The 18866-nt window shown below is 39.0% G+C and overlaps 1 protein-coding gene across 1 annotated transcript in view; it reads left to right on the top strand.

Annotated features, from left to right (window-relative positions):
* Positions 1 to 18866, top strand: part of LOC124363754 — a 47158-nt gene that overhangs the window by 6406 nt on the left and 21886 nt on the right. The window contains 5 exon segments of the mRNA XM_046819015.1: positions 9383 to 9577; positions 11848 to 11921; positions 12719 to 12893; positions 13441 to 13733; positions 15015 to 15163. Coding sequence (XP_046674971.1) covers positions 9383 to 9577; positions 11848 to 11921; positions 12719 to 12893; positions 13441 to 13733; positions 15015 to 15163 — 886 coding nt within the window.

The following is an 18866-nucleotide window of genomic DNA, read 5'->3' as shown; positions in this document are numbered from 1 at the left end:
GACGCTGGTTCAACCACAAATAGGTGGTCGGTTAGTTGACGCTGGTTCAACCACAAATAGGTGGTCGGTTAGTTGATGCTGGTTCAACTACAAATAGGTGGTCGGTTAGTTGACGCTGGTTCAACCACAAATAGGTGGTCGGTTAGTTGACGCTGGTTCAACCACAAATAGGTGGTCGGTTAGTTGACGCTGGTTCAACCACAAATAGGTGGTCGGTTAGTTGACGCTGGTTCAACCACAAATAGGTGGTCGGTTAGTTGACCTGGACCAACCACAAATAAGTGGTCGGTTAGTTGACGCTGGTTATCATGCTGTACATGTCTCACGTTTAGTTTTATATTTCTAACCCTTCGATACCCTCCTATTTCACCTTCACCAAAACTAGTGCAAAAGACGATCGGTTTAATTTTTAAACGAAATACTTTTTATTTCAAGAAAATCAGATTGTGTGTTTATATAACATAAAAGTGGCTCTCGGTTTCAATGATATAACTCCTTTCAAAGAAACAAGGTGACTTTTAAGTTTCTTCCCTTCTGAACTTCTACTTTTGTTCAAATACCTGTACCTAACCATCGCCCTTAATGTTTTAGTAGTAAATACTTTACTTCCGCAAAGTTGACATTTTCAGTCAACATTTTTGAAGTAACAATTTTAAATATAATTTTTATACACTAACGGTTTGTTTATAAATGACATTGTTTTGTAACACGTCATTTTGGTTAACGTTTTGGCCAGAAAACGATGTCGCAAAATATTTTCCTTTACACTATTTTGTTCTTCAGATAATATTTACAATTAAAACATAATTTTCTAGTATAACTAGTAATAAAACAGCGTTCTATTCTTGCATACTACAGATCATAGCGTTTTAAAATGAAACGTGTGTCAAATATTTTCGATTACAGTAAATAAAGATAAATAATTTTAAATTATACAACTAAATGGCACATAATATTTATGGTTTTTGAAACTCACTGTTTCTACATGATTTTTATTTGATGTCATGAGAATCAATGTTTTAAATTCCCACCAGAGGAATCTTGTGTTCAATTTTCCCGTTAACCTCGGCCAAACGAGAAGCTACTTCGCTTTCTACCAAAAGGGCGTCAAATGTGTTAATCTATTCCAACCCTAAACTTTAACCCTACCAAACCATATCCATATTCACTCTCTACCTATCTACTACATATAGGCTACATAAAGTACAAAAACGATTTGACACTTTAGGTACTGATGTTTAAAGTTACACTTAATTTGGTCACATCTAACAATCTTGTTAATACCTCTCAGGACTTTAGAGATTTGTGTCAGGTGGCAGAGAGGACTTTAAGTCTTAACTTCGCGCCTATACAAGGCGTTTTGTATTGAACTTCTTTTGGTTTCAGGACTTAATTGTATATTCCAAGTTCATCTTGGACAGAATGTACTGACAATCTCAGCAAAATATCGTTACTGTTTTCTGAAATACGTCATAAATACAGTCCACTAATTTGTAGCAAACTCCCAGTAATGTGCTTTAGTTATCTATTTACTTAATAAAATTAGGTCACGATCAAAAAAGCGCATGTATTTTGTATAAATCATTATGAAAAAACTATTCAAGAAAAATCAACAATGAGAACAATTATACACACGGTCTGTGACGTTACCGTTGTTGGCAATAAACTGTGTTAACATATTTCGATGACAAGGTTGTTACATTTATTATGGTTCCTCTTTGTATAATTATTTGAATCTGCAGCTAATGTGAGAACAATTATACACACGGTCTGTGACGTTACCGTTGTTGGCAATAAACTGTGTTAACATATTTCGATGACAAGGTTGTTACATTTATTATGGTTCCTCTTTGTATAATTATTTGAATCTGCAGCTAATGTGAGAACAATTATACACACGGTCTGTGACGTTGCCGTTGTTGGCAATAAACTGTGTTAACATATTTCGATGACAAGGTTGTTACATTTATTATGGTTCCTCTTTGTATAATTATTTGAATCTGCAGCTAATGTGAGATATTCCGCTATGGCCTTCATTTTTGGAAATGAGAGGATAGTTTTACTAAGTTCAAAACAACATTATTAACCAATTAAAACCGACGTGTAATTCCCACAATTACGAATTTCCAGAGAATAAAACACGCATAGATAATTTAAACAAGCTGCAATATCAATATTTACTGTTTCGTACAATAATTTGTCCAACGCCACAGCGAGCAGAGGAGAGAGCGGAAGTGAAGACAAAGCACACGTAATCAGGAAGTCAGTGCCTTCTATATTAATGCTGTCGCCGCCTGCTTACCTGCTATGTTTGTGGCTCAGGTAGGCCATGAGATGTCGCAAACTATCTGGAGATCTGACAAAAGTTACACATGGATATTACTGCTACAGAACTAATCTAATTATCGAATTTAAACAATGGATAGTTAAGATTTAGTAAAAGGTTCTGTTTCAGTAGAATTGAATTGACATCCAAAATTTCTTCAATACAATTCTAGACTACCAGTACCTATCTAAAAACTGTATTCTTTATTGTCTTAGTACCAGTCTGTAATAACTCTATAAATTTTATAGGCAATATCAATTGTGTTTTATTGTTTTTATATTTGCATAATTTCATTATTTATCCCAAGAGAGTGAAGTATTAAAGTTCTGAAATTTGCAAACATGATTGTTCAAATGTTTCTCTGGACCAACTACGTGATTGGTTAATATTTAATGTGTTTGCTTGATCTTACGTATGAAGAAGGAAACATGTTGAAATTGAACTGATTGAAATATTATGTTTGACTTGTGTAAAATTGAATAATAATAATAACTGAACGATATTGTAATGTGTGTTTACGAATGTACAGTATTTGTTGTCTGATCTTACACCTGAAGAAGGAACATGTTGAGATTGAACTGCTTGAAATGTTATGTTTGAACTGGGTTGTTATATTGAACGATATTCTAATGTGTGTTTACGAATGTACAGTATTTGTTGTCTGATCTTACACCTGAAGAAGGAACATGTTGAGATTGAACTGCTTGAAATGTTATGTTTGACTTGGGTTGTTATATTGAACGATATTCTAATGTGTGTTTACCCATGTACAGTATTTGTTGTCTGACCTTACACCTGAAGAAGGAACATGTTGAGATTGAACTGCTTGAAATGTTATGTTTGAACTGGGTTGTTATATTGAACGATATTCTAATGTGTGTTTTCCCATGTACAGTATTTGTTGTCTGACCTTACACCTGAAGAAGGAACATGTTGAGATTGAACTGCTTGAAATGTTATGTTTGACTTGGGTTGTTATATTAAACGATATTGTAATGTGTGTTTACGCATGTACAGTTTGAATATGTTTGTCTGATCTTACACCTGAAGAAGGAACATGTTGAGATTGAACTGCTTGAAATGTTATGTTTAACATGGGTTGTTATATTAAACGATATTGTAATGTGTGTTTACGAATGTACAGTATTTGTTGTCTGACCTTACACCTGAAGAAGGAACATGTTGAGATTGAACTGCTTGAAATGTTATGTTTGACTTGGGTTGTTATATTGAACGATATTCTAATGTGTGTTTACGCATGTACAGTTTGAATTTGTTTGTCTGACCTTACACCTGAAGAAGGAACATGTTGAGATTGAACTGCTTGAAATGTTATGTTTGACTTGGGTTGTTATATTGAACGATATTCTAATGTGTGTTTACGCATGTACAGTTTGAATATGTTTGTCTGATCTTACACCTGAAGAAGGAACATGTTGAGATTGAACTGCTTGAAATGTTATGTTTGACTTGGGTTGTTATATTGAACGATATTCTAATGTGTGTTTACGCATGTACAGTTTGAATTTGTTTGCCTGATCTTACACCTGAAGAAGGAACATGTTGAGATTGAACTGCTTGATATGTTATGTTTGACTTGGGTTGTTATATTAAACGATATTGTAATGTGTGTTTACGCATGTACAGTTTGAATATGTTTGTCTGATCTTACACCTGAAGAAGGAACATGTTGAGATTGAACTGCTTGAAATGTTATGTTTGACTTGGGTTGTTATATTAAACGATATTGTAATGTGTGTTTACGCATGTACAGTTTGAATATGTTTGTCTGATCTTACACCTGAAGAAGGAACATGTTGAGATTGAACTGCTTGAAATGTTATGTTTAACATGGGTTGTTATATTAAACGATATTGTAATGTGTGTTTACGAATGTACAGTATTTGTTGTCTGACCTTACACCTGAAGAAGGAACATGTTGAGATTGAACTGCTTGAAAAGTTATGTTTGACTTGGGTTGTTATATTGAACGATATTCTAATGTGTGTTTACGCATGTACAGTTTGAATTTGTTTGTCTGATCTTACACCTGAAGAAGGAACATGTTGAGATTGAACTGCTTGATATGTTATGTTTGACTTGGGTTGTTATATTAAACGATATTGTAATGTGTGTTTACGCATGTACAGTTTGAATATGTTTGTCTGATCTTACACCTGAAGAAGGAACATGTTGAGATTGAACGGCTTGAAAAGTTATGTTTGACTTGGGTTGTTATATTGAACGATATTCTAATGTGTGTTTACGCATGTACAGTTTGAATCTGTTTGTCTGATCTTACACCTGAAGAAGGAACATGTTGAGATTGAACAGCTTGAAATATTATGTTGACTCCTATTACGATATTGACCGATGACAAATATATGCCGGTGATGTTACATAAGTCCCACTAATAAAGAGGTCAACTATTGAACCAAATTAGAGTCCCAATAAGCGGTACCAGAGAATGACGAAGATGAGGTCGATGAGTCAGCTTGTGGCTATGGGCGCGGCTCAGCGGTCCACGAGGTCAAAGACTCCTGATGACCTCGTACCAGGAGACAACTTCGCCAAGTCTCTGCCGAGGCTTGACCTTGCACCGATGTCCTCGACCTTAGGCTGATCTCTACCCGGTTGCTGATGGCGGTCATTAGTGTCGTCATAAACACAAATAGGATAGTCGATGGCATCTGTATCCTTCAGGAGAACCAATCTCACTTGGGTTTTCCACATCCTTAATTATCACAACAATTTAATACAAAAATAGTTTTATCGTCTGAATAAGGCTTTTTAAACCGGCTACAACATGGTTCTTACTTACATAAATTCTACTAAAGCTAGAATTTTCTACAAAGCAAATAATCAATAAAGCAACGTGAATAGAACATTCTTTAGTGCAACTTAAATCCCATTTCATTAACCATCTAAAATATACTTGAACTAGAATATCTTTAATTTTATTACTTTCATTAGGTTATTCGACTTTACACAAGGTTTTGCCAGCAGTGGCAACTGACAATTAGAAGGGACAGTGCAAGTATACGCACGCAAACAAAATTTTGAGCTATAAATTACTTGATATTTTTTACTACATATTTTTTTATAATTCTGTATAACCACTAACCAAAAATGAACCAGCATTTAGTACAGCAACCAACAATGGACCAGCATTTAGTACAGCAAACAACAATGGCCCAGCATTTAGTACAGCAAACAACAATGAACCACCATTTAGTACAGCAACCAACAATGGACCAGCATTTAGCACAGGAACCATCAATGGGCCAGCATTTAGTACAGCAACCAACAATGGACCAGCATTCAGTACAGCAAACAACAATGAACCACCATTTAGAAGGCCTGAGCAAGGCCAAATCTGAATGCCTCAGTAAAATACTTTCAGAACATGAGGTCGATGTCCTTGCTTTTGAAGAAACTCATGTTTCAGATAACGAAGGAAGTGCAAGAGGCGATATTCCTGGATTCAAGCTTGTGGAAGCTATTGGGCCTAGCAACTAATTTCGACAGGTGTTCGAGGTGCCAATAATTCACTAAAGCTTTGGTGGCGATAGCTTTATACTGGTCATTACAATTTCCAAAATAACTGTAGTAAATTTTTGCTTTCAAACGTGCTGTGGCCAGATACTGTGGGGTTCCATCGTTGTCCCAACCTACCATCTATGTTGGACACTTTAACAGTCATCACTGCCAATGGGGTTACACCTCCTAAGATAAAAATAGCACATGTCTTGCCAATTGGGCTGAAGATATTGAAACTTATACTTGTGGATAGGAAGGGTCTCGGTATTTTTCTCCCAGCACAGACCAGTAGTTTTCGGTTGGAATCCAAATTCCATTGGTCCAATCGTACCCGCGGCCAAGATGGAATTTCAACAAGGCGGACTGGGAGATTTTGATTGAAGTCTCGAGTATAACATCAGGTTCATTCCTCCAACTACAAAGAATTAAGATCATTTCACAAAGGTAATCCTGTCAACAGTTAAAAGGTCCGTTCGAAGGGGGTTTCGAAAAGCACCCGATACTGCTGACCTCCCTCTCCACAACCTGAATAAAGGGAAAAGAGAGAAATGGAAAAGAGCCATAGAAAACCTCAACTTTACTCACATTAGCCGAAAAGCTTGGTCTCTTTTAAGAAAACTTTCCACCGGGAAACCTGTGGCTAAAATTGTACCATAGCATCCAAAACCCAGTTATATTGCGAAGTGTAATTTTGCTTTATCAAAAATATAAAGTCAGCCGACTGATAAACACGTTTCCCACATGCTTCATGATATAAAAACGAGTTAGCAGATTTTCTTGAAGTTTTCCAGAAACTTAACTTACTTTAAAGGAGCTGGAGGCGAGTATCACATCTTTGTCAGGAAGAAAGGCAGCTGACCTGGACGGCATCTTTCCAGAATGTTTAAAGAACACTGGTCTAAAAGTAAGAACTTCTTCACTGTCTATAATGCAATCTTAGCAAGCGGCTGACTACGTAGCCTACATTATTTAAATTGTCAAAGATAATCGCAATCTTGAAGCCAGAACAACCTTAAAGCTACCACCTAATAACGCTTTAAAATTTCGGTTATAAGCTGCTTGAGAAGCTTATGTACGCTGGAATTTCATCCATTCTCAATCCCAGCATCCCTATTGAGCAAGATTGGTTCAGATCTGGCTGTGATTGTTGCGATCAGGTTTAACACACTTTATTGAGGGAGGTATGACAGAAAATCCAAGACATCTGTCGCCTTCTTAGACCTTACAGTGGCTTTAACACTGTCTAGAGATAGGGCCTTCTTTAGAAATGTTAAATTTGTCTCTTTACCTGTGTGTGTGCGGTTATCAACTCTATGTTGAGCGGCAGAGATTTCAAGGTATTCCCTGAGCAAATGGAGAGCCCTTTCAGAACTCTCATTGATGGCCTCCCTCAACGGTCAGTTCTTGCTCCCCTGCTTTTTAATGTATACGCCGTTGACCTTCCGTTAACACAGTCCAGAAAGTTCATCTATGCAGATGATGTTGCCCGTGACCCAGCACAATGATGGGTCAAACTGAAGTCACCTTAACTCAAGATCTTTCCATCCTCCAAGAATATTTTAAGAAATGGAAACTAAATCCAAATCCTTCTAAGACTGAAGTATCGTACTTTCATCTCAATAACTAGTTGTCAAAATAGAAGCTAAATGTCCGTTTTGGAGATGTTCAACTCAGTCCTGGGAGTCACACTTGATCACTGTCTGCCGTTTAAACATTACCCAGTAAAGTTAGAACCAGAGCCAACAAAATACAGCATCTGGGATTTGCGAACAAACGTTATAGTAGTCACTGAGAACGGTTTCAACAACAGAAACATTGGCCGTTGTCATATTCCAAATTTTATACTGGCCAACACTTATTGCCGACAACTATCTAAAGGAGAAGGAGTGTTAATTATTGTGATACGACATTTTCCTGTCGAAACGTTTTCACTGATAGAAACAATTGAAACAGATTTTGAGGCATTCGGAATCAAATTTAAATCAAAGAAATTGAAATTAATAGTCATTGAAATTTACAGGTCACCCAGCAGAAATGAAGTAATGATGAATGAAGAAATGAATGACTGACCTGACCAGTTGTAAACAGGATTATGTCTTAATGGAGGATGTTGGTCTGGAATTGTCAGTCAAAACACCAACGGGCGTGACAGCAACATTACAGACAGCAATTGATAACGTACTTACTACGTTCCAAGTATCACACGACCATGACCGACCACTATGGCCTATTGTTCTGGAATTGTCAGTCAAAACACCAACGGGCGTGACAGCAGCATTACAGACAGCAATTGATAACGTACTTACTAACGTTCCAAGTATCACACAACCATGCCCGACCACTATGGCCTATTGGTCTGGAATTGTCAGTCAAAACACCAACGGGCGTGACAGCAACATTACAGACAGCAATTGATAACGTACTTACTACGTTCCAAGTATCACACGACCATGCCCGACCACTATGGCCTATTGTTCTGGAATTGTCAGTCAAAACACCAACGGGCGTGACAACAGCATTACAGACAGCAATTGATAACGTACTTACTAACGTTCCAAGTATCACACAACCACGCCCGACCACTATGGCCTATTGGTCTGGAATTGTCAGTCAAAACACCAACGGGCGTGACAGCAACATTACAGACAGCAATTGATAACGTACTTACTAACGTTCCAAGTATCACACAACCATGCCCGACCACTATGGCCTATTAGTAGAGGAAAATCAAAAGGGAGCTAAAAATTACTAAAACAATAAAGGACAAATGGCCAAATAATATTGCTTTCCTCAATGCTTCTCTTTTAATTTTCTAAAATCATTTCATTAAATAGAGCAGTAGTTTTTTTCAGATTGTATTATCATGTTAGTGTATTTTAGCCTCAAAACAACCAATGTTTACCCTAAAGGGCATGAAACAACAAGATCAAAAGAATATTGGTTCCGAGAGAACAACTAAATTTTTCTCAGTAATTAAATAAACAACCGTAAACAAAAAAACTTACATAAGTGATCAAAGCTGCCAAAGCATATTTTATGTCTTTAAATCAATTATGTCATCAAAAAATATTTCTGCAACTGTTTGGGACATCATAAGTAATAAAAATAATGTACAAAACAAATTAAAACTGTAGATAGACTGATGGAGGATGTGAGTGAGTTTACGAATGAATTTATCAGATTTTCGTCAACCTATGGATGTTTCAGGTCAAGCTCCTCCAAATAGGGTAGAGCCAGTGTCCGAGATCTGCCTGGGATGTATATGTGAGGCCAACCTTAATAGTCCTTATCAATACATAAAGACATGTTCGAGATTCTCTGTATAATAGGAATCACGCAAGTTAAACTTATGGATGTTTCAGGTCAAGCACCTCCAATAAGGGTAGAGCCAGTGACGGAGATCTGCCTGGGATGTATATGTGAGGCCAACCTTAATAGTCCTTATCAATACATAAAGACATGTTCGAGATTCTCTGTATAATAGGAATCACGCAGGTCAACCTATGGATGTTTCAGGTCAAGCTCCTCCAATAAGGGTAGAGCCAGTGACAGAGATCTGCCTGGGATGTATATGTGAGGCCATCTCCAACTGTAACCGTACACTCCAATGTACTGGGGATGTGTGCGGTATCTTCCGTATCACCTGGGCTTACTGGGCAGACGCCGGCAAGCCCACACTCACTCCGCAGGATGATGTCAATGCACCCGATGGTAAGTAATGCTAACTTTCCGTATCACCTGGGCTTATTGGGCAGACGCCTGTAAACCCTTACTCACTCCGCAGGATGACGTCAATGCACCCGATGGTAAGTAATGCTAACTTTCCGTATCACCTGGGCTTATTGGGCAGACGCCTGTAAACCCTTACTCACTCCGCAGGATGACGTCAATGCACCCGATGGTAAGTAATGCTAACTTTCCGTATCACCTGGGCTTATTGGGCAGACGCCTGTAAACCCTTACTCACTCCGCAGGATGACGTCAATGCACCCGATGGTAAGTAATGCTAACTTTCCGTATCACCTGGGCTTATTGGGCAGACGCCTGTAAACCCTTACTCACTCCGCAGGATGACGTCAATGCACCCGATGGTAAGTAATGCTAACTTTCCGTATCACCTGGGCTTATTGGGCAGACGCCTGTAAACCCTTACTCACTCCGCAGGATGACGTCAATGCACCCGATGGTAAGTAATGATAACTTTCCGTATCATCTGGGCTTATTGGGCAGACGCCTGTAAACCCTTACTCACTCCGCAGGATGACGTCAATGCACCCGATGGTAAGTAATGCTAACTTTCCGTATCATCTGGGCTTATTGGGCAGACGCCTGTAAACCCTTACTCACTCCGCAGGATGACGTCAATGCACCCGATGGTAAGTAAAGCTAACTTTCCGTATCACCTGGGCTTATTGGGCAGACGCCTGTAAACCCTTACTCACTCCGCAGGATGACGTCAATGCACCCGATGGTAAGTAATGCTAACTTTCCGTATCACCTGGGCTTATTGGGCAGACGCCTGTAAACCCTTACTCACTCCGCAGGATGACGTCAATGCACCCGATGGTAAGTAATGCTAACTTTCCGTATCATCTGGGCTTATTGGGCAGACGCCTGTAAACCCTTACTCACTCCGCAGGATGACGTCAATGCACCCGATGGTAAGTAATGCTAACTTTCCGTATCACCTGGGCTTATTGGGCAGACGCCTGTAAACCCTTACTCGCTGCGCAGGATGACGTCATTGCACCCGATGGTAAGTAATGCTAACTTTCCGTATCACCTGGGCTTATTGGGCAGACGCCTGTAAACCCTTACTCACTCCGCAGGATGACGTCAATGCACCCGATGGTAAGTAATGCTAACTTTCCGTATCACCTGGGCTTATTGGGCAGACGCCTGTAAACCCTTACTCACTCCGCAGGATGATGTCAATGCACCCGATGGTAAGTAATGCTAACTTTCCGTATCACCTGGGCTTATTGGGCAGACGCCTGTAAACCCTTACTCACTCCGCAGGATGACGTCAATGCACCCGATGGTAAGTAATGCTAACTTTCCGTATCACCTGGGCTTATTGGGCAGACGCCTGTCAGGATGACGTCAATGCACCCGATGGTAAGTAATGCTAACTTTCCGTATCACCTGGGCTTATTGGGCAGACGCCTGTAAACCCTTACACACTCCGCAGGATGACGTCAATGCACCCGATGATGCTAAGTAATGATAACTTCTCACAGTGATTATGGCATTACGGGAATAATAGAGGATCGCAAAAGAAAGAAATATTATGTGAGAAATGAAGATTTTTTTAAATCTAATCAGGATGATAATTCCAAGCTTTCCTGTGTGAGAAGAATGTTCTCACTTTTATAATATTCACAATTAATTATATAAATTATAAAATAATTTATTGCTTTCACTTGCATACTCAAAAATACAGTAGTTGCTTTTTATAAAATTATTTTAATGCAACATACGGATGCGGTACAATCAGATGTAGTATTCTGTGGTATGTTCTGTCTGTACACGACTTGCGAGTAAGCTCAACAGCCACACTGACGGACACGTTTATTACTCAACTTGTTACATTTTCTGTCTGTATACATATCCACTGCTTATTAGACTTATCCCTAGATGCGGCTTTACTAATGTACACGAATTGCGAGTAAGCTCAACAGCCACACTGACGGACACGTTATTACTCAACTTGTTACATGTTCTGTCTGTATACATATCCACTGCTTATTAGACTTATCCCTAGATACGGCTTTACTAATGTACACGACTGGCGAGTAAGCTCAACAGCCACACTGACGGACACGTTATTAGTCAACTTGTTACATGTTCTGTCTGTATACATATCCACTGCTTATTAGACTTATCCCTAGATACGGCTTTACTAATGTACGCAACTTGCGAGTAAGCTCAACAACCACACTGACGGACACGTGTATTACTCAACCTGTTACATGTTACAGCATACGCAAGATGTGTCAACGACCCTGTGTGTGCTGGAAAGGCTGTCACCGGATACATGAATAAATTTGCTCAGGTAAGTGTTGCCAACATATTCGTTAATATTTCCACAATTTCAACAGTATATAATGCTAATAGACGTCTTGCAGTAAGAACACTATATTGGAACGTATTACAATTTTATGGAAGGAGATGTTTTTATTCTTATTTTTATTTTTACAAGACCAATAACAACTTAAAGATTCTTATCTACTGTTAAATACTTAATCTTACTATGCAATTTTTAATATTTAGGACCGGCTGATGCAGTAATTATTTTCTAAATCTTTTGTCACACATCACGTCAAAATATTGGTGAAACAAGGACAATCTTGAGATATTTAGACTACACATTTTCATCCATCAGAAGTTAAACTGAAACTGGCTGTGATAAATAGATGCCAGACGTGTCTGTTTATGTACGATTATTTTAATAGGATGGGGGGCCTTCTTAGAGAGGACGACATGCGTTAATATTGTAATTAGATTTTTTGAACTTGATGACCGTTATCATTAATCAACTTGATATATTGTCCTAAGTTCTATTTATATTTTAAAATGAGAATGATTAATGACAATTGTAATTGGTGCAGTATATTATAGACTTCTTTGTCAGATGCATAACAGTTTCCTAGCAAGTGTTGTAAGTATTAACAATCCAACGACTCACATCGAGTAGATACCGATACCTGCTACCAAGAGTAGTGCACCTCTCACATCTAGTTGCTGTCCTGTCTGTTGTTCCATGTTCTATGCATCCAGAGAGTAAGACCGCTCCCTGGACTCTCAAATATCCTGATAACATCGGTAATAAATTATATTCTCAACTTCCAGGACTGTAACGGTGACGGAGTGGTGAACTGCTACGACTACGCCGCCATCCACCGACTGGGCGGGTACGGCTGTCGCGGTAACGTCGACGTCCCTTACCAGAACAAGTTTCTCAACTGCCTCAAACAGGTGGAGCCCTACCTCACCGGCTAACAAGTCATCGATAACCTACAACCACGTCCGTGCCATCTTCGCGCTGGGGCAGAACTTCTATTTAATTCGTCTGTGTAATTCATTTTTAAAGACTGAATTTAACGTAAGCCTACTAAAAAAATAAATGGATCCACCTGTAATGAACATTGCAAAATCTATTTGTCTTTAAATTAACAATTTAAACTAATTAATGGTTTTTGTTGATTTGCTAAATAAACCAGTTTTATACAGGTATATATGTTATTTTTTGAAGTTAATTTCTGTGGCCAATTAATTAACCGTGTCATATGTTTAATTAATAAATTATCCTCGATCACTATTCCCGTTTGATTTTGTCCTGCAACACAACGTTCTGTAGTAAAACGTGTTGCCATATGAATTAATAGTGATTTTACAACCAGCGCATGTTAGTGCTAAGTGCTGTTTAAATGTGTCGTTGTTCGTCCACACGAAGAAATTCTCATATAATTTTAATAATATCACAGTTATACTAATATATATAACTCACCGACACGACTTACACGCTCAACATCCAATCAACAGGGAGACATCCTTAATTAACGCCTACATAGAGGAGCTCAGCGTGAGGCAGAGTGGAGTGGAGGTGGTGGATTTCAACCGTATCGGAAGGGGTGCATTCACGAACCATGGGATGCATCTAAAGCCTCAGTGTAAGCGTCTGCTGGCCGAGCTGCTGGTGGAGTGTATGGGAAGGTTCTGCCGTGCTGTTACATCGCGTCCGCCTCCTCTCAAGTCCTGTAGACCGTCACTGCCCCGGACTGACCACCTGTCGAAGAAGTCAGTTGCCTGTAAGGCACCGGCTGCAGTGGAGCCCCCGACGCTGTCCTTTGAGACGTTTGCGGACGTAGTGAAGCTCAACAACAACAAAAGCGGCTACAACCAAAAAAACTCTTTAATTCTAGTGACATCAAATGTTACTTAAAATCAAGGATATCATGTACAAAAGAATAACCTAAATCCTAAACAAAAACATAATAACAAAATTCAGTTTTCACAATCGAAATTTTCTGTTGTGCACCAAAACGCACAAACAGCTTCTAATAAAGTTGATGAGCTATCGCTCATGGCTGGGGAGCTCCATCCGGACGTTTTCACAGTCACTGAGCATAGCTTCTCACCTGAAGCGGATATTGTGTTTAAAATTGACAATTTTCAATTGGCAGCAATATTTCACCGAAAACATTACAAAGGCGGAGGTGTGGCAATTTTCTTTAAGAAAAGACTGATATTCCAACCCTTTTTGGTTGACTACAGTTGTGATCTAGACTTTGAAGTGGAAGGTATAAAAGTCAATTTAAATTCCGTAGGAAAAATTACAATCATTGGTTTATACAGATCCCCAAATGATTGCTCCATAAATTTTTTTGAAAAATTTGAATCCCGTCTAAATTTTCTCTGTTCTAATTCGTTGAAGATTATCATTTCAGGTGACTTTAACATCGATGTTTTGGACCACACCAACCCCCTGGCCCAGCGGCTACGCGATATTTTCACCTCTTTCGGTTTAGTTTGGTCCGTGAACACGCCAACACGAGTGAGTGCTACATCGAGTACGGCCATCGACAACGTCATTACAAACGTATTAGACGTTTCGGTTTCCGTTCTGGACGCGGTTATCTCCGACCACTCCGTGCAGGAGGCCGTGATCTGGAATCTCAGTCCGAAGATCAAACCGCTTTTGGTAAATGAAAGAAGAGATCTTAAAATACAAAATATCCAAATTCTTAACCGATTTCTCCAAGAAGAATCCTGGTTTTTTATAGATAGTTTCGATCATACGGAGGAAGCGTTTTCTGCCTTTAAAGACCGTTTGAACTTTTATTTGAACATCACTTGCCCCTATAAGTAATTCAAAGAGCGATCAGACAAAAAGCACAACATTTTGATTAATCAAAACATTCTCAATTTAAGAAAAACATTAAAATTAAGCCGCTAAGGCTCGGGATATCGAAGACTAATGAATACTGAAAATTTGTCTAAAAGTGCGTGGAATATAATTAAAAATACAACTCAAACACAATTCCCAAAACATTTCAAACCTAAGCTTAAAATACACGGTAAAATAACAAAAATTCCGCTTGAAGTGGCAAGTGAGTTTAATAACTTTTTCTCTACGGTTGCTGAGCCGGACCCACGGTTTAATGGGAACAGCACTCGAGAGGACTCATTGACGGGACCGGTCTCGTCCATGGTCCTGTCTCCTGTGAGCGAGGCGGAGTTGGTCCGTATAGTGCGGGAGCTGAAGCTGAAAAAGTCTGGTGACATCAACGGGATGTCTGTGTGGTTACTTAAGCGCTGCTTTAAACACATTTCAGTACCAATCACAAAATTGATTAACCTGTCGTTCGCCCAAGGCGTCTTCCCATCCACTTTGAAGACAGAAAAAGTCATTCCAATTTTTAAAAAGGACGATCCTTATGTTGCAAGTACCTATCGTCCTATTTCCATTCTTCGAAATTTTCGAAAAAGCCTTCATTCGACGGTTAGAAGATTTCTTTAATCGCTTTGAAGTTATTTGCCATGAACAATTTGGATTTAGAAAAAACAAATCGACTATTGACGCTGTCACGAGTCTCATTGATTCTGTTGTCGATGGTTTGTAGAGGCGGGAACATGTGTTTAGCATATTTCTCGACCTCTCAAAGGCCTTTAACTGTTGCACCAGTTATGATCAAGCGGTGTTCGTGGTTTGCCTCACAAATGGCCCTCGTCATACCTAAATGGTCGAGAGCAGTGTGTGCAGATCGCGAATACCCTCTCAGGCTAAGTTAAAATGTCCTATGGAGTCCCACAGGCATCGATTCTAGGGCCTGTCCTATTTCTCATTTACGTCAACAGATTTAGTTCATCAATCCATAATGGAAAGATTATTCAGTATGCTGACGATACGACTCTCTGCATTAGATCAAAAACCAAACCAGATCTTGAAATCAAACTCACGCATTGATCATTTTTCCGATATCAATTTGAAAACAAATTGCTCAAAAACAAGCGTGATCTTTTTCTGTTTTCGGCAACATGAAAGCGAAATACGACCAATTGTGATGGTAGATTAAACCATAATAGAAGAAGACGAATCCACCAAGTTTCTTGGGATGCACCTTGATCGAGGGCTGACATGGAACGATCACATTGAGAGTGTCTGTTCAAAGGTTGCTTCTGGCATTTATGTCTTACGCAATTTGGCAAAATTCTGTTCATTGGACATTCTGAAGACAGCTTACTTTGGCCTAATATATCCACATTTAGCTTTTGGCCTAAGATTGTGGGGTGGCTGTTCTAGATACAAATTTAATAGAGTGTTTAGAATGCAAAAGAAAGCTGTCAGAATCGTTTACAAATTAAATCAAAGAGAGTCGTGTAATGTGGCCTTCGGGGAGCTGGGGTTACTGACTTTGCCTAACCTCTACATTCTCGAAGTCGTGCTATACTGCCGATTCAAGTGCGTCTCACTTCGGGGTAGCGGCGTACAACAATACGAACTAGAGGCCGGGCTACTTTCGTATGGCACACCACAGAACTACTGTTTTTGAACGCTTGCCATCTCAGGCTGGTGTAAGGGTAATCAATAGGCTCCCTGAAGAGATCAAACGCGTCAATAACCACAAACAATTTTTAGTTGATAAACAATATTTTTTGAATCAATAAAAAATAAATCTAGGATATAAATTTATATAAACACTTGTGTATGTTTTAATATGAATTATTACAAATACTTCCATTACAAAACGCAAGTACGTAACTCGTATAAAAAAATTAAAATTTTAAAAATAGAATTCAGCCTTTAATAGTTTTAAATAAAATTAATTTGCCAAACTTAAACAAAACATTGAAAATTACAGCTTTCAAACAAATTTAAACTATTTTCAACTTAGGTGTTTATGATACAAATATATTATAACTCACATTAATATAACAAATAAAGTTTCAAGAATTTTAAGCTCGGGCTTGTATAAACTAAAAATTCACTTAAGAAACTTAACAGAACACTAAAAAAGTACAATTTATTTAAGGTTATCAACATTCCTAAGTCACAATTCCAAGCATTTAGTAGGAGAGAAGAGGGTGTGGCTAACACTTAGTGTGAACGCTCTCTCTGTGTTTACACACATACACAAGTAATATAAGTTATCTAGTGTAACAAAGGATTATCCAAGAATAAATTATATACTTATTAACATGGTTTTAACATAAGCCTCTTACATAACACGCATCCCTTCAGATCTATTATCCTAGCTGTGATTAATCTCAGCAGTGTGACAAATTTATTGTATACTGTCAGGGAGCAGAAGATTTAGCACCTTCAAGGAGCAGTAGATACAACTCCTCCAGGGAGCAGTAGATAAAACTAGTCCAGGGGCCAGGAGATCTACCTATTCCAGGGAGCAGTATATCAAACTCTTCCAGGGAACAGTGAATATAGCACTTCCAGGGAGCAGTAGTTAAAACTAGTCCAGGGGGCAGGAGATCTACCTCTTTCAGGGAGCAGTATATCAAAGTCCTCCAGGGAGCAGTGAATCTAGCACTTCCAGGTAGCAGTAGATAAAACTAGTCCAGGGGGCAGGAGATCTTCCTCTATCAGGGAGCAGTATATCAAACTCCTCCAGGGAGCAGTGAATATAGCTCTTCCAGGGAGCAGTAGATAAAACTAGTCCAGGGGACAGGAGATCTACCTCTTCCAGGGAGCAGTATATCAAACTCCTCCAGGGAGCAGTGAAAATAGCACTTCCAGGGAGCAGTAGTTAAAACTAGTCCAGGGGGCAGGAGATCTTCCTCTTTCAGGGAGCAGTATATCAAACTCCTCCAGGGAGCAGTGAATCTAGCACTTCCAGGGAGCAGTAGATAAAACTCCTCCAAGCGACAGGAGATCTACCTCTTCCAGGCATCAGTATATCAAACTCCTCCAAGGAGCAGTGAATATAGCACTTTCAGGGAGCAGTAGATAAAACTAGTCCAGGGGGCAGGAGATCTACCTCTTTCAGGGAGCAGTATATCAAACTCCTCCAGGGAGCAGTGAATCTAGCACTTCCAGGGAGCAGTAGTTAAAACTAGTCCAGGGGGCAGGAGATCTACCTCTCCCAGGGAGCAGTATATCAAACTCCTCCAGGGAGCAGTGAATATAGCACTTCCAGGGAGCAGTAGTTAAAACTAGTCCAGGGGGCAGGAGATCTACCTCTCCCAGGGTGCAGTATATCAAACTCCTCCAGGGAGCAGTGAATATAGCACTTCCAGGGAGCAGTAGTTAAAACTAGTCCAGGGGGCAGGAGATCTACCTCTCCCAGGGAGCAGTATATCAAACTCCTCCAGGGAGCAGTGAATATAGCACTTCCAGGGAGCAGTAGATACAACTCCTCTAGGGGGCAGGAGATAAAACTAGTCCAGGGGGTAGGAGATCTACCCCTTTCATGGAGCAGTATATCAAACTATTCCAGGGAATCTAGCTCTATCAGAGAGCAGGAGATTAAACTGAGCAGATCATTGGATATACGACAAAAAGTAACTGAACCTGTTATAAGAAATTTTAATTCTCTTTCGATTTTGTGCTTTGGCCTGTAGTTGGCTGGTTTAGTGCTCCACAGAAAATACTGCACAGACACACATTGTTGCAACTTTGAATTTTATAAGGGGCTAAATATGAAACAATTCTGAATTTTGGAGTTTGTCCCTGTAGTTACACAGACTAAGCTACAATTGTAATAGCTACAATTTGACTTTCGGGAATTTCAGGAAGTGGGTTAGTATGTGTATTGTGAGTATGTCAGAATAACAGGCTATGTTGCAATGACAACCAATGACAGCGATGTTTTTTTTTACTAAACGCAAATTAAATATACTTTTTAACACCGAACAGGAATTTGGATTAATTAATGTTTCATCCATAAAAACTTTACAATTTTGGGAAAACACATTAATATAAATGTAACCTACTTATGAATTTTTATTTTGTGTGTGGGATTAGAGTATTTGTAGGTTTGTT

This window comes from Homalodisca vitripennis, chromosome 5 (assembly GCF_021130785.1).
Source record: "Homalodisca vitripennis isolate AUS2020 chromosome 5, UT_GWSS_2.1, whole genome shotgun sequence".
NCBI classification, from domain to species: Eukaryota; Metazoa; Arthropoda; class Insecta; order Hemiptera; family Cicadellidae; genus Homalodisca; species Homalodisca vitripennis.
This window is presented reverse-complemented; position numbering and strand designations above follow the sequence as displayed.